The 27,667-nt window shown below is 39.8% G+C and overlaps 1 protein-coding gene across 1 annotated transcript in view; it reads right to left on the bottom strand.

Moving 5' to 3' along the window:
- The window catches only part of Msrb3 (methionine sulfoxide reductase B3), a 114,293-nt gene that overhangs the window by 70,317 nt on the left and 16,309 nt on the right, over positions 1-27,667 (bottom strand). Inside the window, exons 2-4 of the mRNA XM_005081520.4 lie at positions 19,464-19,589; positions 2,629-2,737; positions 916-993 (exon numbers count right to left, since the gene is read on the bottom strand). Coding sequence (XP_005081577.4) covers positions 916-993; positions 2,629-2,737; positions 19,464-19,589 — 313 coding nt within the window. The remainder of the gene's footprint in view (positions 1-915; positions 994-2,628; positions 2,738-19,463; positions 19,590-27,667) is intronic.

Here is a 27,667-nt window from a genome sequence, read left to right as displayed (position 1 = left end):
CGCTAGTGTCTTAAGAGAGAAATATGGAGCAAATTAAAGTGTGTTTCACATGCCACGGCTATCAGATTTTTATTTACTCATATATCCTATGAAACTTTGTAATCCTGTGTTAGATAAACAACACTCACTCTGGTAAGCCTTCTGGATAGGGCTTCTAGGACTTCACACACCCAGCTAAACTTCTTTGGTAAAGATTATCCTTCATTGAGTAAGATTATCCTATCCAGACCAAGAATTAACTATCTTGGCCAAAAAGTTTATGTGGTGCCTACATTATTGTGAGCTGCTGGAATTTTTTAAGGTGATTTTTAGACCAATGCAAAAATAATGTTAACCTCAAGTATACAATATTGTTACCTATACATAAAAAAAATCAGTTGTATGCCTCATGTTTACTTTAAATACAGGCATATCCCTTCATTGTGGAAGTATAAATAGACTTCTTGATGAATATGTTTTAATCTGAAGGGTGTGCATGAGTGACTTGCAAAATGGTCCATAAAGGGATTTAAGGGTATCACTTGAAGGTAGAAAAACCAGTAAATACACAAACAGATCTCTGCTCACCAAATTTTCCTTCATACTTCTGCTAAGGCCAATGGTTGTTAAGGTGGGGCGAAGTTAATGCTGGGTGTTTTTTTTTTTAATGTCTAAACAGTACAAAATTACCTAGTCTGTCATAAAGTGATTAACCAGGAAAGCTTGTAATTAGTCTTGTTTTCAGGGAGTAGACAGACAGATACACACACACATACACACACACACACGCACGCGCGCACTCACACTCATATTATATGTTTATAACAGAAAAAGGCAGAAACAACATCATCAAAGGAAAGAGTCAGAAGTAAATGAGCAGCAAGGAGTCCACTGTCACATGGCCCAGACATACCTACCAGCTTTCAGTACACTTACTTGAACAATGGAGTCCCACAGACAACACATTTATATATTCCAGGATCTTTGTGGTGTGTGAATTCCCCTTCAAAGGCACTGATAAAAAAATAAACAGATCGTCAAAAGATATTAGCAAAGCTAGTATTACTTCTTACAGAACATGTTGGCTTAAAATATATTTCTCTAGGAAATCTTTCCAGGGTTTCTGCCCTAAAATGAGAACAGACCAAACATATGGAAAGCTGAATCATACTAATATACTTCAAATATATGTATCTATAATAAAATGTGCATATAACTACTCCAAAACTAGTACAGGTTAAGTAAAAATATCAAGCCATCTAGTATGTAATACTTAGAATATTTTTCAAATTAAAGAGGAGAAAAGGGCTGTTGTTTGAGTCACATAAAGAACATTATTACATAAGACTTCTGCTACTCCACACTATGCAAGAGGGGACCAGAAAATTCTGCAGGGTCCAAGTGGAAGGAGTCTGACTTTTCAGTTTGAAAACGAATATTGCAGCTTTAAGGGAATATTTTTCTAAGTTAGCAATCTTAAAGGCGAGGAGGTCATTCGGCTAATACAAATCAGCTGTGGTAGCCCAACAAAAAGTCTGTGTACTCTGCAGCTTGTTTTTATTATCCTTTCACCCTCTTTACGAGGTCCAATTTTTTTTATAAACAGAATTTTTAAGAATGACCTAATCTCTGGTTGTTTGTGCGCATTAAATCATTTTTGCTAGCCATGCACACAACAGGGCAGGCCGAAGTCCTCCGAGCTGAGAATCCAGCCCACACTGACTCCAGCGGACAGCCAGGGCACGCTTTGTCAGATTCCCCGCTCAGTCAATTCAGCAAATAGTAGATTCTGTGACAGGAAGAGCGTGCTGCCTATTAACAAGGATCCCCTGTGTGGGAAAGAGCTCTTTCAGCTCATGAATGAAAACACTAAGTTACATCATTAATAAATCTGGATCGGAGATACATTTACAACTTCATGCCAAGCTCCACGGTATACATTAGACAACAAAATCATTGGGCTTTGGCAAGTTACTTTTTAGCTGGAATCAGCTGAGAAAGACTTTAATCACTACAAACAGTCTTGGAAGTGAACAAACTCTCTCTCTCTCTCTTTTTTTCTTCCAGGATGTAGGGCGAACTTCCAAGGACCAAAGCCATGTGAGGGCAGTTATTGAAAATTTTTGACATTCCAACCACAAATGAGCCAATAAATACTTTCTCCACATGTGCTTCAAAAAGAAATTGGAGTGGGGTAGAAAGGAACTAAATTATGCTACCTTCTTTTTACAGCCAAAATGTCTATGCTTACAATGGCCACCTTCACAAATGCCAGTATCCTGGCACAGCTCCATGTCCCTCACGGTTTTCCTTGCTGTGATGTCTTAAAAAAAAAAAAGAAAAGAAAGAAAAGAAAAACCTAGTACCTAAATCGCTATTACTTCCACACATTTTGTTATAAACTAAAAACAGGCCCTTAACAAAAGCCCCGTGACTTTATATAAGATAGAACGTTCATTGAGCGAAGGAAAGCAGAAATAAAAGTCAGCCTTAACCTAAACAATGTCCCATTTCCAACCTTTTCAAAAACAGTCATTTGCGGGCTTAGCCTTATAGGATTCTTTAAATTAACTAGCAAGGAAGATGACTCCAAGGAGGAGAGAGCAAGGCAGTCCTCGCTCACTGGCTTTTTATTATAGCATACATTACCTTTCTGTTCCTTTCTCCTGAGTGACATGGTATTGTAGAGGTGTCAGCCGCTTCCTCAGTTCCTGCTGGGAAAAGACCACCTTACAGTTCTTTTTATCCCTGCATGACCCTGGAAAGAGAGGACATGGGAGAAAGAGCCTTTTTAGCCTGAATCCTAAATAATTGCTTTGGCTGGTCGCCACAGTGGAACCTCTAGGGTCACTTGTCAATGGCCAAACCAGTCCCTAACAGACTACAAAATCTTACCTGAGCTGCAGCTGGTCTCCAAGTTCAAAATGAATGAATGTGATACTAAAAACTCACTGGGCATTGTTTCCAGGATGGTGGTACATCCTATATGCCACCTGATATGATACCCTGAAACTACTTTTTTAAAAGATGAATCCAATATTGTGCATGTATTTGTAAGTATTCACTACTTATATGTACACATATATCTGAGAATGGGCATACAAAGGCCCATTCAATAATTTTGCAAATTGGTAGAATAGCTTGAAGCCATCACCATTCCATTTTCATCTAAGATTACTTAATTGCCATCCTATTTATTTTTCTGAGAATCCTTAAGATAGATAGAGAGAGAGAGAGACAGAGAGAGAGAGAGAGAGAGAGATTCTATAGTAGGAACTGTTTTCTGTGAGTCTATCAGGTTCTAAGTCTTACAACGCATGTTTTTCTAAAGACCCTATCTTACCACCATATTAGCAAGAACCTTTCAGTAGACTTCAGGAGAAAGCATTTATGTATACTAAGGCAGATTCGAGAATTCCAGAGGAGAGGGAGCAGGAAGAAAGAAAAGACACAGACAAAGGGAAGGGTGAGTGTGACTTCATTTCTAGGCTCATGCTACCCTTTCTGCAGTTCAGCTGGAAGTTCACTGATCTCAGGTATCTGAAGGATGAAATGATTCTAATGTGACTGCAAGGGTAGTTTTATTTCAATGTATGCAGACTGCAGTAAAACGTTCAGACAGCACCTATTTATGTGTAGTATTTTATTTTACTCGAGCAAACAACTGAAAAGAAATAGAACTCTGAGACAGAACTGCCATGACTCAGTGCAGTAAAATGACTTTTCTTTGCCACCCACTACAGTGGGAAAGGAACTTGCAGATAGCCCTCCATGCAAAGTTTTTCTACCGTGTTTTGAAGTTAGCCTTCTTAGTGTTCTGACCACTAACTTCAACATCTTTTGATTTAGAACTGGGATTGCTTCCCACTGTTTACTTATAAGGTACCTAATGTAGAATATGAGATTACCGAATTAAACCCAGCACAGATCAAGGTAAACCAGTTACCCTGATTGTGGGGTTGAAGAAGGGCTATCAGCTTCCAGAACTGGGGCCGCCTAGACAGATGGCTCATTCTCCACCAGAAAACAGAGAGCTGGGAGAAAGAGCAAAGATAACCTTGGTTAGGCCTGCAGAACCCAGACTCCACTTCTGCTGGCCTTCCGGATCCTGTGTTGGTCCAGAAAGAGACCCAGGAGCAACAGACACATTGGGAATGGCATTGAAGGCCTCCCATCTCCCTGAACCCCAGTTAACGCCAGGCTCATCCTGGTATGGAACAACCCTGTGACAAACCCTATTACTGTCCAAGGCATAGACAAAAATGTCTCCCTTGTTAGTCTGTTCAACTTGAATACAGAAGGGCTATTTCTCAAATAGTTGGTGTCCTGAGATGGGTGAAATTCTATTTACCTCCCTCCAGACTTCTTAAAAACAATATTTTGCTTTTATTTATTTTTTGTTAGGAGGGTATCATTGCTAATTTTGTCAAGAAGTTCATTAATTAAAACGTAATGTGACAAATTATCATGGTTAAAATTATTAGTTCCAATGGGCTTGATAATTAAGATCTGAACAATTAGAATTAAGCAAATCCATCCAAAATATTTTGGGTTACTATATGTTCATTCATATAAAAAGACCAATTGTGTTCCCAAAGTTGCGAGAGCTAAGCTAGCCATCTGTATGTCATTTAGTACAAGAGAAGCAACCGCAGGTTTAAATTACATGGTATTGGATTGCAATTTCCTAACATTGGATGCTTTTCTGCTTTTTTACCTTGAGTCATTTACCAAGGAGTGTTCATAAAAAGTAGCTTCAAGCACAGATGCTTGCAAATCACTTAGGCAAAGATGTTTCTCTCTCTCTCTCTTTTTCATTCTACCTCTCTCAAACATCTCTTTTCTGAAGGAAAAGAATAAGACTGTTGGTCAGTATTGATGAACCATGTCATGTATTTGTGAGGGGGGGAGGTACAATTGAAAACATCTGATTGAAGTAAATAATACAAACATAAAAGCTTCACTGGTGAATGAAGGGTATTGAAGAGGCCTTATTTCATAGATTAGAAATTACTTTTGATCTAAACATTCTTAAAACCAGATTGTTTTCTGCCATGAGCCATCTCATTAGCTGTGCCACAGAGACCCGGTTTTAAGGGTGAACTTTGAAAGGGACGCGCTGCACTCTTTTGTTAGAGTCCCCATCTTATTTGGAAGAGGGCAAAGCTTTCGTTCCAGCTTGCTTTGTTTGTCTTTCAAGAACCACGGAAGCAGTATTCACACAAATTTTGGAGGAATTCGCCCTATGTCACAGCCTACAAATTACTTGGTTTTGGTGCACCTAAAGGTCATCTTCCAGATTAGCAAAATTTTCTTACATCCTGGCTTCTCAACCTTAAATATAAATGTTGTTTCCTAGCTGTAAGTGGGGTTTACTCACTGAGAAAATGCTGCTGATTATTTAAAGTGTACATTTTTATTCTTTGGCCATACTGTGATCTCCAAATAATTAGGCCAAATAATTTGCCTAATAGCAAAAAGAAGATATACAGACACACCAGAAATGGTTTTTGTGATTTCTGTATTAAACAACTCAATGAGAAGCCAGAGTTTAATAAAAGTCTTGCCTCACAGTGCAATAATTGTCATGTACTTCTTGGACAGCTGATATCTGTATGAATGTATTAATTCTTCTAGCACAACAAAAGTTTGGTGGGTACAGAGAAAAGCTTCCCTTCTGTCCCTGAGTGCTCTGGCCCCTACCAGACTTTTCTAAAGTCACATGGTACCACTGTTGTTTCTACAGACATCATTTCATTTTGAAATTTGAGAGTAATTCGTTGGGTGGTTTCCCTTTACTATCTTCACTTAGGTACTGTAATTTTCTTATTACACAGAGTAATTTAGCATTAGTGTTATACGACATCTGTTCAATGACTTCTGAATTGGCTTAGAAGCATGCTACGGAGAGAGGTATCCCTTTCTTCAAAGGTTTAATAGCATTACTTTGAAGGCACGAGTGTCGGCATATGTACATATGCAACATGGTACATCTGAGGGAGTAATATTACCCCCTTCGTATCTAATCATAACCCATTCTCTACAGTGTAATTTTTATGTGGATCAGATCTATCTTGAAGGTTAGATCTGGAATATGCTCAGTGTCTTTTTTTATTTATACCAAGGCATCGTCCATGTTGCTGAAGGGAAGAATTGTGTTGGAACTCCAACAGGAAGCTCTTCTCACATAGACTCAAGAGTTGACTCTCTGAGAGTTGGAGGTGGGACACACCTGGAATCCCAAGGCTTTGTCCCCAGCCCCACTTCTGAAAGAAAGAGTTTGCATTCTGGTTTTGCCTGCTTCTAACTGACCTTCAATGAGCGCTGCATTAGATCTGCAGCTGTAGGATGGCAAAGACTGGGACTTAGCAGGCCCCAGGTGCAAAGTCACGGAGGATACTGATGCCAAAAATCCCGCTTAAAGGGTAGCAGCTCATATGTGTCTGTGCACTTCGGTATTGACTAGTAATTGCTTTCTATAATAATTTTCTCAGAAAAGTGTTTTTCTAACAAGTTATCCTTTTAAGATGAAAATAAATAGGAAACGGGGGAGGAAAAAACAGAACTAAACATTCAGTTCTGCCCTACTCATGCACATTTCTAGACACGTAAGTCTAGGAGGTAGAATCATGCCCATTTCACAGACACAAAAACCGAGGGTCACAGAGTTGGTTATAACGTAACTTATTAAGGGACATATCAACTCAAACATGCTGTGTTGGACTATAAACCCATGCCTATTTCTGCTAGTAAAAAACTGTGCTATGATTTTCTTCTCAAATTACCCAGAAAAATTCAGCTTTAAAAAAAATCCCTTACTAACAAGTTAAGACAATAAGTGGAGGAGGGTGGTAGTCATGACAGTGCATAAAAAAGTAACAATGTATGCCCAGTGTCACCGATGTCTACTCCTTCAGCACAAGACCAGTGACAAGTTCATACATGATTCTTGCCACATCTACAGAATCCCAAAATGCCCCTTAACGCCCTTGTTAGGAAGTAGATCAGCTCTGTTACCCGAATGCTGAGGGCACTCTTGAGTCATACATTTTATAGTTCAGTGTGAAAACTCAAAATAAAACCAAACCTAAGGATCTCAGAACTTTAATTTCTGCTCTAGAACTAGGGGGAAAAATGAAAATATTAACTATTTTCCCAAAATAATAAATGAGAGATATGGATCTTGTTTTGATTGAACTCCATTAAGTTAAACCAGTGAAATTCTTGTAGAAATATCTTGCCACTGTGTTGACTGATGGCCTGAAATTAAAGCACATGTTAATTTTTAATTTAATATAATAAACTTTAATTTCCAAGTATACATTAGTCTGTCATGTTGAACAACTATTTTATTTCAGGCTTAGTAGTGTTAGACTTTCTAAGTGGAAGACTGTACAGCTAAATCTAGACGGCTTTGAGAGTAAATGTAAATATATACTACAAACAACTTTTGTTAGTTTATTTGTACTCTTCTTTTTCACAACTCTAGTAAGCCAATATAGGCCTTGAGAACAAAGTTGCAAGTTCCGAGGGGCAAAGTCCCTCTTTTTAGAAGCATCTTTCCTTCTAACTGTTCCCTCAGAGTAAGCAAGAGAAACATCCCTGACACTGTTACTAACCCAAGGCACCAGGGTGTGGCTTCAAGCCTCAGGCTTCCACAAAACCAGGTCTGCACTCCTTTCCTTGAGAGCACTAATCCAAGACTACTTTCTCTTCCGAGTAAGCGAAAACATTGTGTCAGCTACAGAGTGTGAAGTACTAGCTAGCCAAACTATGTATCCACCGATTGCTTCAGCTGTCATTTTGTAGGTAGCATGTAGGTACTACATAGTGTGTCACTGTTCTGTGTACTTAGCACAGAGCCGAAAACAAAAGGAGACCTCCGGTCTTGGAGCTCCGTTCTGGCAGAGATAAGATACACAGAACACAAGAGCAAAGACGGCTACTATGAGGTCCTTTAGAAGGTGGAAAACATGTGAGAATGAAAACAGCAGCATGGAGCAGGGCCAGGAACACACAAGACTAGTGAAAGAAAGTCATCTTAAAGGACTAGGTGGGGCGGGGTGTCTCACTACGGTGAAGTTTGGGCCGAGCCCTGGAGATGGAGAGGAAGCTAGCAGCGCTGATGTCTCAAGGATGCTCCAAACACATGGAGGAGAGGACCAGAGCATGCAGAGAAGACTATGTGAAGGTCATACATGAGTGACAGAGACAGGTAACTTGAATGCAAGCAGAAAGCCTGAATGCAAAGTGGCAAGAGCAACAATGTACACCTGCAAAGGGCAAGCCTTGAAGCCAAGAAACGTGACTACTCTGTACACATCATAATACAGATTCTTCTAACACTACCACTTGTTTCTAGGGGCGCTCTCGTGGGCCACCTTTTAGACGGTGTACACCCGGAATGTCTCTAAGAAAGTATTCATGTGGCCAAATTCTCGAGACATGAGGTGTGCAGACTGTGCTGATTTGCTTGCTGGCTTAATGGCATCCCACTTAAACCCAGACCACCATGCCCAACCTCAAGTCATGTTTAAGAGGATACTCAGTAGATATGTTTGGTGATGAATGCAGCATGAGTATAGAGGACAAACCCCTCTGGCCATTTTCAACAAGGCGTTTACCCTGGGAAACAGTGTCACCTCTCACTCTTTGGGGCAGTCCTGTAGGTGGTGGCAGGGAACATCCTTAAGTAAAGGAAGCACAGAATTAGTACATCCAACTGGTTTTTTTTCTTTTAAACGGCCTTAATTTTTACACCAAACAGTTTAATTTCATCTGTGCTCCAAGCCCTAAAAGCACATAACACAACGTAAAGAAATATGTTTCTTGAATTAAACAGTGCCATGTATTTTACTGCCATAGCACCATAATGATGAAATTGGCCTCCAGTTTCTATACTGGTGGAATGACTAGACAACTCCGAAGGCATTTCAGGACAGTTTTCTGTCCCACTCTCCCTGTTAGCCTCATCTCTGCCAGTGCCCTCTGCAAGACAGTATCCACACAAGCAAATACAGCAATGGTGCAATCATGCAATTATGCTCCAACACTCGCATTGCGTCTACATTCCTAGAAACATTACAAATTCTGCAGGATATAAACTGATGGGCTTCATATTGGTTCATACTTTTTTTTACAACCATTTATTAAATATCTGCAGTGAGTTGAGACTTGAGATGAGCATTGAGAAATTCAGAACATACCGGGGAAAGTTCCCGCCTCCTAAGCAGCACAGCCTAAAGTCTTTAGGGAAGGCATGTGCAGAGCTCTGTGTGAAGGGAGTGAACACACAGGACCATCACACTCTAAACTTTTCTCATCCAGTCTGACCGTATCTAGTCGTCGCTGGTGTGTGGGGAGCACAAATATTCGTGGAAATCAAATCGCAAGGTCAAGAGTGCCAGGGAAGAAAACGCCATCTAGGCAGCTGACTGACAGACGGGGTGGGATTAAATGTGTGTAGCCACCGCCGTAGGATTCCATCCTGCTAAAAACCATGCAGGTGGGGTACTTATAATTGTATCAGCTAATTTTATGAAGTCACCACTTCACCAAACAGGAAAAAGTGTAGATTCCAATTCAAAAGAGTAGGACTTTGGGATCTGAGAAATGAAGTAATTGTAAAACTAAGGAGGGAAATGTGAGAGGGTTTTGTGTTTCCGACTGTAAGCTGATAGGAGTAAATGCACAGTCAGAGGCCAGTATCAGCTGTATGGAACCTAAGGCTAATTAAAACGACTGAAAATTCTAACCACCATAGTAAAGCCTCCTCAGTGCAGAGGCATGATTTTCCTGAGAGGAGACAATGGAGGGGTTTATCCTTTCATTCATCCTAAAGAGACCATGGTTAACAATGTTGAATGATTGAGAGATTTTTAAAAAAACACCTTTTGCACATCTGTGTTGACTTGTACGTTGTAAATTTTTAATCGCTGCACTCATATACAGCTGTCATTTGATCAGCGTTGGTCAAAAACCCGAAAGAACTAGAAAATGCTTTATCAGGTCCTCAGAACATAATGCAAACACTGGGAGCAATGATGTTCATGTTAACATGGACCATGAAGTTGAGGGTTTAGAGAAATATTTAAAGCATGTCTTGATCCTGAAAGCATTTTCTTGCTTGCAAAGCATTCGACTAAAAAAGAATTTTTGAACCACTGCCATCATCAAGTGACAATAGTGGAAGAGAGAGTCACTTAACTTCAATTCTATCTGATTGCATGTGAAACTTCTGACAAAGTTTAGAGTTCCCTGGTTTTAATTTTTTTTTAAGCATGGGTCTTCACTTGAACATCATAGCCCATAAAGAAAAAAATTAAAACCAGACAGGCTCATTTCAATTCTACATTTCACATGCAATCAAAAAGATTTGCGTGTGCACATGGGTGCACACACACACACACACACACACACACACACACGACATCCTCTATCCATCTCTCCTTCCTCCCATTCTGTTTACGGATCACAGTCTGCTCAGGAGATAAAGGTAACTACCCACGGAAAGGAGCCCTCTCCTAGATTATCATGCAGAATGTTATTTAAGTACAACCTTGAGTGTACTTCCTTAGAAAGAAAATATAATGTCTAAAGACTCAACTTTGTCCAGTTTCTAAAATTAACTTACGGCACACAACAAATTTGAGTCTAAATTTAAGTACAATTACAAAAACCAAGCCTGCAGCCTTCTGCTAGATGGATAACAGCTAATTGATTATCCCAGAGGAATCTAAGATAGCCTGGATAAAAATAAAAAATTCTTTTACACATAAAAAACTCAAGAAAGAGTGCCTGCATATTAGCACTCCCCACACAGGAAAGGTCTCCATCTCAATGATTTCTGTCCCCCGCCCCCAAAAATGTCTTCTAGATACCTGTGGCAACATTTTTTAGATCTTAGTTTCAAATATGCAGCAACATTTGTCTAATAAGTAAGCATGATAAAAAAATGAAGGTTAGTGATAGAGTAAATTTTTTCCTTTAAAATTACTCAATCTTTCATTGCTTCTCTAGAGGGCCACATCCAATCTTTTCACTGTGACAAACATTTGATGAATCTGTAGATGTAAGATTTTGAGATCACGTGACCCAGGAAGGCCCAGAAAACATTATATCCAACACTGACTCTTAGGATAAAACATGCTAACATGTTGTTCCTCTTGGAGAGTGAAAAAGAGAAGCTTCCATAGTCAGATTAGGAAAACCCACCAGTTTTCTTGATGCAGCCCGTCTCAGAGAGCTTCTTATGTTAATGTATATTTTTAAATATGATACATTATCTAACGGTCCCCTAGGAAGGGGAAAAACATTGCCAAACTATGATAAATTCTTATCACAATGTTTGCAAGCTGTCTTTCTTTTTATTTCATGTCTATGGATGTTTTCCCTGAATGAATGTGTGCGTAGTTCCAGCAGACGCCAGAAACGGCATCAGATTCCTCAGAACTGGAGTTGTAGACAGCTGGGATCTGTTATGTGGGTGCTGGGAATTCAACCCCAGTCCTCTGCAAGAGCAGCCAGTGCTCTTAACACCTGAGTTGTTTCTCCAGCCCTCATCACTGTGGGTTTTTTTTTTTTTTAGCTTCATCCTCAAGTGGAAAAAGCTGAGTTCTCAAAAAAACCTTTTTTGTTTGTTTGTTTGTTTTGGTTTTTTGAGACAGGGTTTCTCAGTGTAGCTTTGGAGCCTATCCTGGAACTCACTCTATAGACCAGGCTGGCCAGGAACTCAGAGATCTGCCTGCCTCTGCCTCCCAAGTGCTGGGATTAAAGGCGTGCAACACCAATGACTGGTCTGAATACTCAAACTTATGAGATACGGTAATATGTAGTGTCATCAGGGTAAATTGCAAAACCCTAACCCTGAAAATGACAAACCCTCAAGAAGCAGTTAATGCCCAAACAAGTTACCTGATGTGGCCCCCACCTATTTGACATGAGCCAGGATCTCCCTGTTCCCGCCTCAGTAAGAGGGAGTGTCTCTGCATGCTCAAGGCATCAGTAAGGTGATGGTTTTCATTCTACGGTTAATAAAGCATGCACCCTAAGTGGACATCCCTTTTTTCCCACCAGAACGTACCGTACCTTCTGCAAGAACAAAGATCTTGTCACATCATGGCATTGTTTTGATGCATGATGATGTTACTTATTTGCTGACACTCATTCATTCAGTGCACAAATGTGTACCAAATGCCCATCACGTGACAGACATGATTGTAATAGGAATGGAGCAGTCACTTACACAGTCAAAAGTCTCAGCCTTTCTGGCACTTTACAGGGCCCAAGAACTTTCTGCAATAGGAAATGTTTTTGCCAGACCAGCTCATCACCTTCCCAAGGCTAGACTGATTTTTTCCCATAATTTCTTTTCTCTGCTTCCTTCTTTATAGCAAGGAGCTGATGTTCTACACAATAAGGTGCTGGAAATTCTCAGCTGGAAATTCTTGAGAATTCTAATTATAATAATAACAGTGTTATATAATTCTCAGTTTCAGATGAAAAATGGAATAAAGAGCAGAAAAGGAAGCTTCTGGAAGTCCAAAGGCAAATGGGTAATAAAAACAATCTGGTAACTTACAATTTGCTTCTTCATCAATACCAATAATATAGTGAAAGGCTCTAAAACTGAGGTTAATTTATCTAAAACCACACAAGAGATCTTAAAAATTAATCAAATGAAATGAATCATTCTGAAACAATATGTATTTTTGGCAATAAATTAAAAATTGTAGAAATATTTACAATTGTAGATTTTCTTGGCATGCTTAAAATTCAAATTAATTTAAAATAAGATTTCATTCTCTTCAATCACATGGCTGAATATAATAGTCATAAGTAGTACTGGAGGAAGGATTTATCATAACAGTTAATAAGTTTAAGTATGTAAATATATAGCTTACTAATCCATTAAAAACCTGATAAATACTTTTGTAACATATTTTAAAACAACTGATACAACTCTGAACATGTTGAATACAAATAAAGGGGAAAATTAAGGACTTTCAAACAAATACTAAATTTTTCAATAAATAGCTGCTTTCAAATGCAAAGGCAGAAAATATCTACATATAATTTATCATTGCATCTCAATAATCTAGCTTAAGTAACTAAAGTATATCTAGCAAACGCAATCATGAAAATTTGCTCTAAATGTTCTGGTTTAAACTATGAATTGAGGAAGACTAATAAAAATTCACCAGGTATGATCAGTATTACCTGGCATGTGACCATTACGGTTACCTCTGGCTCATTCCTTCATTATACACTTCTGTTGAGGATAAAAGACCACTCATTTTAGTAAACCCCTCTCTGATCTTTTTCATAATACTACTGTGAGCATGTTTATATACAGAAACATATCTATGCTATATCTCCAAGTTCATGTGTCTTGATTTGTTGGAGCTAGTAATGTTTCATATTCTCTACAGTCATTGTTATACTTAATTTGCCAAAAAAAAACCTGGGATATGTTTAAGATTTTGCTTATGCTATGCTAGTTTTTTTACTGTGTTGTGTTTTATAATTACTACTTTATTTGCCACTTAATACAAAAATTTAATAAAATCCACATTTAATAAGTTATATGCCCAACATATTTTATACACATACGTCATTTTGAGGCAAGTCGGCCTTGGTGAAGCATCTATTCTCTACAACCTTTCAGTATTAACTCAAGCTTGATTATAAAGGCTAAAATATTTTGTTTCAAAAGCATAAATCTATATCAGAGTACTCATTAATCAAAATTTAAAATACAACTTTTTCTAGTTTTCCTAAAACATTTCATTCATGCAAAAGCTGATCAATGCTCCACATTCAGCATGGTAACTAATAACATTTCAAGATTCTACAGCAATCCAAAACATGGCAAAACAAAATGTATAATTTTCTTTAATTCGTGGGTGGTCTGCTGCAGAAAACTTAGCCACATATAAAGCTATAAATTACTGCTCAAGCAGCTATTCGGTACAAGATAGGTTAATTTATGAAAACTTGTTTTAGTTTGTAGAAAGTCTACATATGAAAGACATTTCCAAGAAATGTCCAAGCAGAGGGAGCCAGGGTCCTATTGAAAACGGAAGAGGTTTTCACTCTACACACACTGTCAGAACAGTAAAGGCGGGGACAAGTCTGGTCTGTAAATCCATATGTTCTTAACTGGATATCCTTACATTCTTTCACATTTTTACAATGCACCTATGTGTTTAAGGCTAGGCTACATCACATGCTGCACAAGGATGTAAAACTAGTGCCATCTACTGGGAAGTGTTTATACTATCCATTCAACTGATTTCAAACTGTTGTGTAAACCACACTGAAATTTGTGTTTGTTTTTAAACTTATTTCTCTTAAAAGTAAATAAAAATCTCATGGTCTGTTGGGGTCCATAACATGTATAAGGCCCTGCATCAGGTCTATAAGAACTGCTCTCTCTCTCTCTCACACACACACACACACACACATTCTTCAAAAACGTTAATAAAACGCTAGGCAAGATGCATATGTAACACTGGTGAACACACAAGACATTATTCTGCTGGTGACACCAATAGAGAAACAAAAACTACTGTGTCCTTATCCATCTCAAACATGAAATTGTTTCCTGACTGGCAGAGAAGAGGTTGTGAAGCTAATCACAGAGCCTTCCCTGGGAAGCTTTGGAAGACCTATCAACAGAAAACTTAAACTACAACATTGTGCTCACAGACGCAGGTCACAGAGTCTACCAAAGATATATGGGGGAGGTCCATGTTTTAACAGAGGTTTTCAACACCACCATAGAGTGTACCTGTCCCAGTGGGCAGGCTGGCTGCTTTTAAAGGAGCTATGACATCAGTTGCTACTGATGAACTATTGTCAGAACTGACAATAGTGTTTTTTTACTTACAGAGCTACTGTATGGGAAACCCTGTTTAAGATGTATAAATCAAAGCACAAACATGCTAATTTGCTCCTCAGAGGTGAACAAATGAGCCAGAGTTCTTAGTTCCCATAATGTGTGTAAGATCTACTTCTCCACTTCAGTCAATATTCCAACAAACTCAAATTATCTTAGAGAAAAGGCAAAGAAATTCTAGATAATCTATGTATACATAGCTTATCTGTGTTGTCACTTTCGTTACTTAACTAAAAATACTACAATCTGTATCTAAGACATCCACTATACTGCAAAAATCCAATAAAATGAGAATAAGTCGCTTTTTGAAAATGAATTTGGAAGGCACCTACGCTATATAACCTTTACTTTTAATCTTCCCACACAAACTAATCTCAAATGAGTCTTTACTCTTTGTTATAGTCATGACCTCATATACATATAAACTTTCCAGATGTTTACTACTGGTTTAAGAAATACTTACTAGACACCAACCATGTTCCGGAGTCACAAGCCCCTGATTCATGGAGTTCCAGTCACACAGAGTAGAACTTTCAAGCCCCTTTCCACAATGTGTCTTTGGGAGTTCTAATGTGTTCATTAGAATGTTATGATACATCATCTTCATAAACAACCCGATAGTCCTGTAGAGGTGTGTTAAACATGTCCAAAAGGGAAGTAAAAGTCACAGCTGCATACTGTGTCCATGGTATGAAGGTGTGGCTATCACTGTAACAGGGCTATCTAGACAGGCACCCGTACTTGCCTAAAAACTACCATGATACCTGGTCTACACTACTACACTACCTAACTTTTCTCTGGTATTGAAACTATGTTTTAATTTTGCTGCCAGATCCCTCCTGGGATAAGTCTTTTTGTCTTGTGGAATTCTAACACTCAAGCACCACCCAGCAGACTTTTTCTCTAAGTTTGGAACATTAATTAATTGTGAGTTTTAAGAATTAATTCACCTCAAGCCAAAAGTTAAAACTGTAGGCTTAAGAAAGACAAACACAGAACAGGTCATCTAAAGTCACCTCTTTTTAAAGGAAAAGAAAATGGAATCTGGAGAGGTTCACAGATGTGTCCAAGGTCACACAAGCAAACGACAGAAGCTCGGTTGGAGTTTCTGCTTGATAATACTTACAGGAAACTGCTGTAGGAAATTACCATGAAACTCTGAGTGAGAAAAATTGCCTTTAATGACAAACATGAGTAACTCAGATGTACTTAATCAAGCTCTTAGTTAAAACTATGCTTTATTAAAAAGTAAGAAGAAAGGCAAGTTAGAGCTGAAAAATGATAAATCACTTCTGAGATACAGCCTCCATGTAGACCAACTCAGCTACAATCAATTTTAGGAGCCCATTCCAACTATTTTTTTAATTCTAGAATTATTCACATTGAATTATTATTCAAAGAAAATTTATAATCCAATATTGAATTATTATTCAAAATCAATGTGTTATTCAACAAAAAATTATGATTCAATATTCAAAATTAGTGAGGACAAGGCACCAAAATCTTTTTGATTTGCAGAGATTTCTCTCATAACAGGTTTGGGTCAAAGAACAGTGATTTAAAGCAAGAAGTGAAACTTGCATTTTAATTTCCTATGTCTTCCATTTTGCCCTCTTTTCCTCTTTCTATCAAGTTACAAAGGTTAGAATTCTCATCTCAATTATATTTTCAGATTGGAAAGTCAAAATAGTTTGTATCGTTGCTGTTAAATCTAACAACTTCTTTAGCATTTCCCTAGCTCTAATTATAAAATTCCATTTAGAGAAATGGATGATAAATTCATTATATTTCAAACACTAGTGGCCCTTGAAAATTAGGGAATTAAGGAATGTTCTAACCAATTCACTTGCCAGGTAAAATGCATCTATAAGCCCTAGGGCAGAAAGATAGTTTCTCTGGGCTTTTGTCAATACTGGGTGTTAAGGGTAAAAGACACATGCATTCACAGAACAACATATACATAAACTAAAGAGATCAGGTTTAAATATAATAAAGAGAGGCTGGCAAGACTGCCCAGGAGGTAAAGGTGTGTGCAGCCAAGAAGGACAACCCGAGTTCAACCCTCAGGAACCATAAGGCAGAAGGAGAGAACAATACCCACAAGTTGTCACCTAGCCTCCACAAATGCAGAGGCGCACACATACATACACACATATAAATAAACCAATGTTAAAGGAATAATAGGTTGAGATGGTTATTCCCCAAACAGCATGTATTTGTGGTTCCTATTAAATTAGTTAGATGAAAATACACATATTTCAATGTTTTTAAAGGTCTATTTTTATGGAAAACTATAAATCCAAATGGACATAAACATTTGGATTTGTATAATAAACCTAGTGAAAACACCTATGGGTAGTGTCCTTAGCTGTTTTATATGCTGATCTATTTAATTCTCACAGCAGCCATTTTGGGTGGAATCTATTATTATCTTTATTTTGAAATTAAGAGAACTAAGACACCTAGAAAGTAAGAGTCAAAGCCAGACTCCGACCCCAATGATACTGAAACTACAAATGCTTGCTTGGCACTATACTGGCATGGTTTGGTCCTTCTCAGTTTTGTTGCATTTATCTCTGAATTGTTTTGTTATCAAAAGTTAGATCTCTTGTTATTTCAATTAAACAATTTCATTATGAAACACTTTACTGGCCCATTATATTTGGAGGAATACACTGCTATTTGTAAGTTATTTCTGTAAACACTTAGCCTCCATTGTGGATAGCAGACCCATTGTGGATAGCAGGCCCACCTTACGAAACTATGCAGAGTGCTTTTACCCATAGCGGCGTTCACAATGAGAAAATAGTTATGCATAAACATCAGTGACACATGTGTAGTCCAATTGTTGTACATATTTATAGCAATCGAAAACTCACATATGGCAGAAGGACTGTAGCGGATGAGGTTTTCCCTCGTGCTCGGAGACAATGCAACGGATGAAGCTTGTCACTTCTACATCCCGCATCGCACTGTAGTCTACCCTCACCCGTCTCTTCACATTTACTCTGATTGCCATTGTTAAGACCCTCAGCCCTTGATGACAACACACAGCCTCAGATTCATCTGCTGTACGATATGAGGTCAGTGCAGGATATCAGGGGCAGGAAGAACAATCAATGCCAAAGGTGATGGTGGAGGCTGGGGCTCTGGCATTAAGCTGTATTCACTCATGAGTTGTCATACATACATAACATAAGATCTAGTTTTTACAGATGTCTTACCCGGCCCTTGAAATCAAGTTGCTGTCGCAACACCTCTCACAGCAATGTGGGGGAAAAAACGGCACTGGCCTTCCTCTATACTCCACCAGCTCAATCTATAAAATGCCAGTGCCGAGCTAAGCACCCTAGAACACATCATCACAACACTTCACAATGTGCCTACATTTCCTCCCTCAGCTCTCCCTCTTGCCGTTCCTAGATACCCACATAAATAGCCCACATTTCCTGGCCATGCATTGCTCTTTTCTATCTTCATGCTTTGTCCAAGCTACTTCACATGGTGGAAGTACCCCACTTCTGGTCGTGGAGTTAACTGCTATTCATGGTTTGAGATGCTTCTCCTTCATGTGATCCTTTTAAACTCCAGAGACCTACCTCCCTTCCAAAATGTATTTCCCTACAGAAAACTGCTAGCTTCATTCTGCTATGGGTTCCTACTCTACCCAAGGCACAGACACATATGGTGAGAGGGCCTCAGACACTTCTATTTCTATATCTTTCGTGCTGAAAACCAGTCATCTTAGCCTTGTTTGTCATTATACCATTGCTGCTTAGTACTGACATGCCTTTAATACTTAGTAAATGTCTAATCATGTAGTTAAATCCTCTACCTAGTGTATTAACACACACACACACACACACACATAGTGATGGGAGTATAAATAATATCTATAATCACAGTCACTGGAATAAAACATTTGACCATTGTGAATTTCATGATAAAATTAAAATATTAATTTGAGTGATTCAGACACGCAGTGAATTTTTGAATGGCTATGCTTCATTGGTTTAAATGCTTAAAATCACATTTTTTAAAAGGATGGTGTTTCTAACTTATGAACCCGTTTGAAGCATGCTGTATTAGTCTTGTTTATTTGGTCTTTGTCATGCAAAAAAGATTCTTTTCTTCCTAACTACAATGTTAGTAACACAATTACATTAAAGTTGCTCATTTTAGCTTTTTTTTTTCTAAAGGAGCAGCCAGCCACATGCGGAGTGAAAAGCATGGCCCTCCCTTTAACAGGATGACATTCTGCTCAGTGTGACTGGGGCAGTTTCATCTCCAGACTTCCAGGTTCTCGTGAACTATGATTTGCAGATGTGCAGTGTGCGCTAGGGAGCAAGGGGACACCATGAAATACCAGTGTCGGGTGTGTGCGGGGCAGGGAAGCTATTGAGAGGGCTATGGAAACGAGTGTTCATCAGAGCAGAGTGATGATTTATATAGCCAATTTCCGCCTTCAAATTAGGGTCCAAATAGAAAAGATGGAATTTAGTAAAACTCAATGGTGTACCATTTCCTAGAGCAGAGATACCCACTGAGCCCAGTGCCCTACTATGGAGAGAGTACAAGCAGCAACCTGAGGGAAGCCCACAGGCTCGCAGGGCCACTGGCTGGCTCTTTGTCACCAAATGCAGCAGGTTGAATGCAGACATCACTGTGATATCTTCAGCAACAAACCCAGAGGCAAAACCAGGGACAAAAGCTGAGTAGGAGAAAAAAAGAAGAAAACAAGAAACAACGAATTAAAACATCACAAACTGTTAGGTACATTCATAACAACTGATGGCTTTTGGTTTATAGAGCTAAGCCCACGCACAGTGCTAATAAGGTGTCAATGCCTCGTTTTCAGATGGCAAGCTGACTTTCATTGTTATCGTTTAATCCTCACAGTCCTCTTAGGAGGCCGACTGCATCCCCAATACATCTGTGGGAAAAACAGAGGCTCAAAGAACCAAGGACACAAGCAAATACAGTTGGAAAGAGTGGGGACATCCATCTGATGGCAGAGCCATCCTCTGTCCTTACGCACACAGCCTTCCATAGATGCAGAAACTCATGCTTTAATACAAAAAAACAAAACAAAGAAACAAAAAACCTAAGGACAACTAAGAGACATCACTCCACAAACTGTCAGATTTGAATAAAGCATAATTCAATTTTATGATTTGTATTTTCTAAATAAAATTCTGAGTAGTGCTCATGACTCACCATGGAAAAGGGTAAAAAATATTTTACTAAAGTCTTTGGAAATGCATCGTGTAGAAGAATCTCAAAGCTACATGATGTTAAGCTTCAGACAAGCTTTCAGCTCGTAGGGTTTTCATAAGGGCCTCATGCAGTGTTGCAGTCGGTGAAGAATAACTTCAAATCAAAGTGGAGGACACTCGGTGATTAGCAATTTCTGATGTTTTGTTTAAAATGACCATGTTAAGTAACCCCAACTGCCAAATGTCTAAAAATGGAATAAAATTAATGTCTTGCTCATTTCCTGACCTCGACCACCTCCATTCCCCACCCCAAAATAAAAGTCCTTTCCTGGACTCTTGTGACCCCCTTCAAGAGCAAACACATAATAAACAGTAATGTATTTGACCAAATCGCTCTGGACTATATCTGACGGAAACCTGCTTGTATTAACATGCCTGAACTCTGACTTCCACAAACTAAACTCTCTCCAAAACTAAAACATTTCTAACTGGAGGCAAAGTGGAGGGAGAGGGAAGGTAAGAATCGCGAGGCACAGCCCGAGAGAACCGTTAGACATAAATAAACATGTCATTTTCACAGTGACTGCAGAACAGGGGAGAGAGCGCATGCCTTTGGAACAGACTACTGGCTAATAAAAGATCAAAGGTCTATACCTCACAACGCCATAAATAAAAATGTAGGTTTTTTTCTTTTCCATGAGACCCCTTCCCCATGAGGGACAAGGTATGTGCGGTAAATGTAATTACTTAGCATAGCTGCGGCCTCGCTGTGCTCCCACAGCTGACCATAAAATGTCTTCCCATTCTATTTCATCAACCGCTGTACCAGGCGGCCTGGGCGCCTACGGATCACTGTGGCCATCTGGCTTGTGTCAAAGCCCGGCACACAGGAAGAAAGGCAGTGACGTCACTCTGCAGGTCAGGCAAAGAACAAAGATGCCTTCTACAATTAAAAGCCAAGGACTGCAAACACCAGGGGCCCAATGTGGCTGCAATTTAACAGTCCTCCTCACAGCCTTTTTCCTACCCAAATAGCCAGAGCTCCATCTAGTGGCAAATTGGTTTTGCCCAGTTTGGGGGTTTAAATTGTTTTGGTTTGGTTTGGGTTTTATCAAGTTGACCCTGGAAGGGCTACACTAGCACCACCTGGCCTTCCCATGCTGAAGAATGAACTGCAACCTGTCATAGTGTGACCCACCTACAGATCTCACCAATAACGATTTTAGAGGATGGAAATTGGTGTGACCCTAATTGCATTAATGCCCACAAGAATGCTGGAAATGCAGACAAACTCACAGCATGCTTGCCATTAGCACAGCACCTGAGAAAGTGTCTCTGAGCCATAGATTCAAAGGCCATGCTGAAGAAAGCTGTCTGCAGCTCAAACCCACAACCCCTGCTTCCATCGAACAAAAGAACCCCAGAAAAAGCGCCTCTAGTGTATGAAGTCAGAAACAAGTTTTCTCTAGAGCACAGGACCAATATTTTTGTGCTGAAGTTTTGGGGCACTAGAGTGAGTGCTTTTACATTTGCAGCGAATGAAATAAACACTGACAACAGATACAAAATATATAATCCATTTTCCGAAAGGTGCCTATCACTACGGCTGTAAGGAGCCGGACTGTATGGCTGGGGCACTGGCAGCACCTGTAACTACCTATATGACCTTGGGTAAGTCACTCCTCTTCTCAGCATCTTGGTTTCCTCGACTCTAGAATAACCACTAAATAAATTAATTAGCTAAGAGTACCTCCAGCAATGCCTGGTATGTGATGTATGTTCAGAAAAAGCTAATAATATTTAAATGTGTCAAATCATTCCATGTGTAATATTTTATTAATGAATAAAGTTTTTCCCCAGTACATTCTGCCCCTGGTTTCTCCTCCCAGATCCCCCCTCACCTCCCCAGCCATTCTCTCCATGCCTTCTTTTTCTCTTTCTCACCGGATCCTACCCCATCCTTTAGTCCTGCAGGATCAACTGCTGATAATTCCCAAAACAAGTCCATTGATTCCTACCACCTCCAGGTCTTGACTGCCAGTCACTGTTGTCTACCACTCCTAACATCTACTGGCCACAGCTCAGCTTTTCCGAGCACCTGCCATGCTCTCCTTGACAATTCTGGGGACACTGGTCTGTTCTCGTTCTCTCCTCTTCTACATCGAGCAGCCCTCAAAGTCGGGAAGAGAAGCCTTTCCATTTATGCATCCCGCTACCCAACACGTGACAACCAACCATTGGTTCACTGACTGAACAGAAGACTGGAAGTAAATGACTGACCTATGAGACTGGTTATTCGGGGCCCTGGTTTCCAACGATGTTGCTGCCTGTTCCCTTTCTGATGGTGCTTAAAGGAATTCAAATCTGTTACATGTGGATGATTGTAGCAGTTCCTCTGAGACAGGGGATGATGGAAGACTCTTCACGTAAAATTCAAAGATAATTCAAATGCTCTACATTGGTCAAAAGTCTGATTCCCTATGTCCCTACTACCTCAGATTCTAATATCCAAAAGTCAGCTTGCTAGTGCCTTGGGGGTGGATCCTCCCTGACTTCCCTCTTTCCCCCAAAGTTGAACAATGTACTATACCAAAGAAAGGTCATCACCAGGGCATCCAGAAGACTCACCAAGTTGATAATTAGTTCCAGATAGAGCTGACTGTACCAGTGGACTTAAAAGCCATCAACCCCAAAGGTCAGAGCCCTCTCCAACAAATGGAAAGAAATGTATACATCAGTGGTTCTCACTAGCTTGTAAAATGCCCTACCCAAAACTACACAAGCCAAAAGAATTGACAAATGTGGAAGTTGCCAATGACAATTTTTGAAAAACACTAACATTCCAATCTCACCCGGATCTCAAGAAAGCAGAGGTATGCTAACATCAAGAACCAAGAAGGCAATTCCGGAACAAAGACCACCAGTGACCTAAGAGGCTCAGATGAGGGGAGCAGTTTTGTGTCACTACTGTTCCCATTTCATGCAAAAGAAATTTCGCCATGGTCAGCACCTTGGTCTCACTCATTAAAATGTCTGTTATAAAATTCTATTAAAAACATGGTAGTCATCAGCACTGGCCTGACACACACTTTACTTGCTGAGTGAATGGTTAGCTCCTTCAAGGGCTGCAGAAGTCAACAGCCGGAAGGGGAGTGATGAGTACCAACTCTGGTAACCAGAGATGGTTCTGTGATCACACAGAAGGCTGGGTCTTAAGAATCCTCACTCTTTCTAATCATTTTCAAAGTAAATGATCTTAAGACATCGTTGTGGAATATTATTTTAAGATGTGTTTCATTTGTTTAACTCTGTGAAGCTGTGTTACTTTGGCTGTCTAAAACACCTGAAGGGTCTAATAAAGAGCTGAACAGCCAACAGCGAGACAGGAGAAAGAATAGGCGGGGCTGGCAGACAGAATAAACAGGAGGAGAAATCTGGGAAGAGGAGATGAAGGAGTGAGAAAAGGAGGAGAGAGAGGGCTCCAGGGGACAGTCCCCCAGCTACAGAGCAAGCCACGGAGTAAGAAGTAAAGAAAGGTACACGGACATAGAGAAAGGGAAAAGTCCAGAGGCCAAAGATGGACAGGGTAACTAGAAACAAGCCAAGCTAAGGCCAGGCATTCATAAGAAAGAATAAGACTCCTTGTCATTTATTTGAGACCTGGGTGGCAGGCCCCCAAAAAAGCTAAGAGTAAAAATAGAAAAAAAAAAAGACTACAAGACATGAACTGTTTTAGAGAACTGGACTTTCTTTTCCTCTACTTCCTGGATCACCATGCCGTGAACTGAGCTGTTCCTCACCAGGATGGACTGAAGTCTTAGAAACTGTGAGCCAAAATAAATCTGACTTTTTTTTAGCAGGAAGGAAAGGGGGAGGGAGGGATAGGAAGAGACATGGATTTTCAGTTATTCAGTTCCCCCCCCAAAACAGTCTTACTGCATGGGAAACAATGTGTCAGCTGCTGAGTGAGATGCAAAGACGCAAGGCTATAGTCTGTGCCCTCACATTTGCTGGCCTAAGTGGGAACAAAAATGTGGCCAAACTCCTTGCTCTCTCCGGAGGGCAACTCCCAGCTCTGGAAGGCAGAGTGACTGGTAAATAATGGGATTTGGAACAATTACACAGAAGTATAAAGGAGAACTCCACTTTCGTTTTCATTTCTCCGAACTTTTTTATCTCAAAGTCCTTTACACTCCGAAGAATCCTCAAGAAGTTCAAATATCTTTGTTTATGTAGCTATATCTATCAATACTTACTACAATAGAAATTATGAGGGAACAAACTTAAAGTATTGGCTACAATAAAATAATAAAAAATAACTTACAAGATTACTATTTTACCTTTTAATTAGAAAGTGTGAATAAATTTACAAAAATGGTATTTTAGTGAAAAAATATATTATCCAAAACAAAAATATACACACAATGGGAAGAGTTTTATGTTTTGGCAATTCTGTTTGCTATTTGCCTTGACAAAACACAATTTTGTTCTCATTTGTTCTTTTGCAGTCACTACATTGTGGCATTTTGTTCTGGTTGAAGTATATATGAAGCAAATGCACCCACGTGGACAAACAGGGAGAAGGGAATGATAGTTTAACGACCTTTTCAGATAACTGTGGCTCTTCTTATCCTGTGAAGATCAACAAAGGACAGCCGGAAACAGTATCAGTGAACTTTCTCATAATGTTGCATTAAAATCTACTGATCTAGCTTGCATCTTTTAAAGATTTGATTCTTTTTTTTCCTTGTATGGAAACAGTTTTTGTTCCTCACATAATATGTCCTGATTATAATTTCCCCTATGTCTACGCCTCCCAGTTCCTCCCTCCTCCACTCCCATTTGGATCCACCTCTTTCTGTCTCTCATTAGAAACACTTGAAGAACGATTCATAGACCACAAGCCACCAGTACTGGTTGGAAAATGTCAGTTGTAAAAAGTCATGTTAAAAACTGTCCTTAGGAGCCAAAGTTTGATAACAAAGTTTTTTTTTACAACTAGATGGATTTATAGTCTTCGATAATGTCTCTTTCACTTACTAAGTTTTGACTGTTTCCAGCAGAGGAGAGAGACAGAGAAAATGAAGTTAGGTCTAGCACAGGTATTGAACCAAACGTGCAGCCTATGCCATCTGTTCAGCAGCCATTCGACAGTCTCCACGGAACTAGCTGAGCCTGTCTCAGTGAGGAAGAATGGAAGACAAACACATCTTTTATCTTGAAAGTATTAAAACTGATAAGGCTTACAGTAGGTCAGACAGTTTGAAAAATAAAAGATGTTACCCTGGGTCTGTTAAAAAAAAAAAAAGGATCCCGATGGTGTAAACTAGCAGAAAGTTACAGATGTAAGCTCAACTTCTTTTGAGGCCATTCTATGAAATGCCTTTTGTTTCAGGGTTCCTGATTTGTAAGGATCGAAGCAGAACATGGCAATTTAGTTACATTCTCAAACTGATGCTTTAAAACAGTGGTTCTCAACCTGTGGGTGCAACCTCAGAGGGATGAACAGCTTTTTCATAAGGGTTACTTAAGACCTTCGGAAAACATAGATATTTACATTAAGATTCAAAACAGTAGCAAGATTATAGCTATGAAGTAACTTTAACAAAAATAAATTGAAGGCTGGGGGTCGGCACAACATGAGGAACTGTATTAAAGGGTCACAGCATTGGGAAGGTTGAGAACCACTGCTTTAAAACTCTACCGCACCCATTCCCGTGCATTATTCTAAAATGGCCACTGTTGTCACCGTTTATACCTTATACTTTATATGCATATTTCTGCTGTATTTTTTCTTTCTTTTTACATGGGTTTCAGAGATGGGAACTCAGATCCCCCAGATGTTTTTCTTTTTATAATTTTTTCTTTTTATTATTTATTACATTTTTTAAATTAGAAGCAAGCTTGCTTCAAATGTCAATCCCAGCTCCCTCTCCCTCTCCTCCTCCCAAACCTCCCCACCACCCGCCCACCACCAGCCTCCTACCTTATCCCCACTCCCTTCCCCATAGGGGATATCCAGAGTCTGTCATTTCGTTCAGGGCAGGGTCCAGGCACTCCCCTAAGAGTCCAGGCTGAGGGAGCATCCCTCTTTGTGGTATGGACACACAAAGTCCATTTATATGCCAGGGATAAATGCTGATCTACTGCCCAGGGCCCCATAGATTGTCTAGGCCTCCTCACTGTAACCCACATTCAGGGGGTCTGGATCAGTCCCATGCTGGCCTCCCAGCCATCAGTCAGGGGTCCAAGAGCTCCGCTTGTTCAGGTCAGCTGTTTCTGTGGGCTTCACCAGCCCATTCTTTACCCCTTTTCTCATGCCTCCTCCCTCTCTGTCACTGGGTCCCAGGAATTCAGTTCAGTGTTTAGCTGTGGGTGTCTGCCTCTGCTTCCATCAGTCACTGGAAGAAGGTTCAAGGATGGCATATAAGGTAGTCGTCAAACTCATTATCAGGGATGGACATTTAAGGTAGTCTCTCCACTATTGCTTAGTTTGCCAGTTGGTGTCATCCTTGTAGATCACTAGAGATCTCACTAGTGCCAGATCTCCCCTCAAACCTATAATGACTCCTGTTCTTCCCTATTTTTCCCCAAGCTGTTTTTCTAATGCATGAAATCATTGGCAAGACATAAAAGCCCACATAAGCCATTTTAATTAGTACATAGAAAACCACTTTCAGGGTTCTGTGGGGAGAATGACTGGGCACTGAACTTAGGGCCCTGCACCTTCTAGGCAAACACCTTATCACCAAGCTTCATCCCAGGGCATTTTTGTTACTTTTTATTTGAAATGAGATCTTGCTGGCTTTTAACATAGTCTGTGTAGCCCAGGCAGGCCTTGAACTTGTGAACCTCAGGAACCTCAGCCTCCTGAATAGTGGAGATTACAGCTGTATAGCACTGCGTCTGGGTTAGTTCTGCTTTTTTAATTGTTTCTTTTCACTGTTTTCTTATGTAGGAAACTTTGGGTTTCCTTGAGTTCACACCGAAACCCTCACTGGCTACATTTCAGTGAGGCACTTTACTGAATTCTGCCAAGTCTCCTCTGTAAACATGGAGCTTACAATATCGGCCATTAGAGGGGTACATGGCCCCTCTAAATTCACACTGCAGTTGCCACAGAACTGAGGAGCAGAGCCTTCTGGAAGCATCTTGTATGGCTGACCTCCCTTGATTTTCTGATCATCATTTTCTTCCTCCTTTTGCAGAAATTGTGTCTATCTCTGAGGCTATTCCTTTCTGGTTGTCAAAGCAATTATGCCCTGGTCTAGTGTGTCTGCTTCCTCTGGGTTTCTGGAGTGCTTACTCTCTTCCTTATGGACTTTACCTTCCTTACCTAACCTCCCCCCCATTCCAGATGCTGACTTTTCCCACCACTTGTTGATAGAGAGCTACCTCTATCAAATCTAGCCTCTCCCAAATCTCCAATGCCTGTTTTCTCATGGTTTCGAGATAGCAGATACCAACCTGTGTTTGCACTGCATGCTTTTATTGGCAGCCCCTTCCATAGTTTTATAGCCTGCTCTACGTTGTGTTCTTTAAGTATCTGTATGTGCACATTTCACATAATGGC

This window comes from Mesocricetus auratus, unplaced genomic scaffold (genome assembly GCF_017639785.1).
Source record: "Mesocricetus auratus isolate SY011 unplaced genomic scaffold, BCM_Maur_2.0 Super-Scaffold_100011, whole genome shotgun sequence".
Classification (NCBI taxonomy): domain Eukaryota; kingdom Metazoa; phylum Chordata; class Mammalia; order Rodentia; family Cricetidae; genus Mesocricetus; species Mesocricetus auratus.
This window is presented reverse-complemented; position numbering and strand designations above follow the sequence as displayed.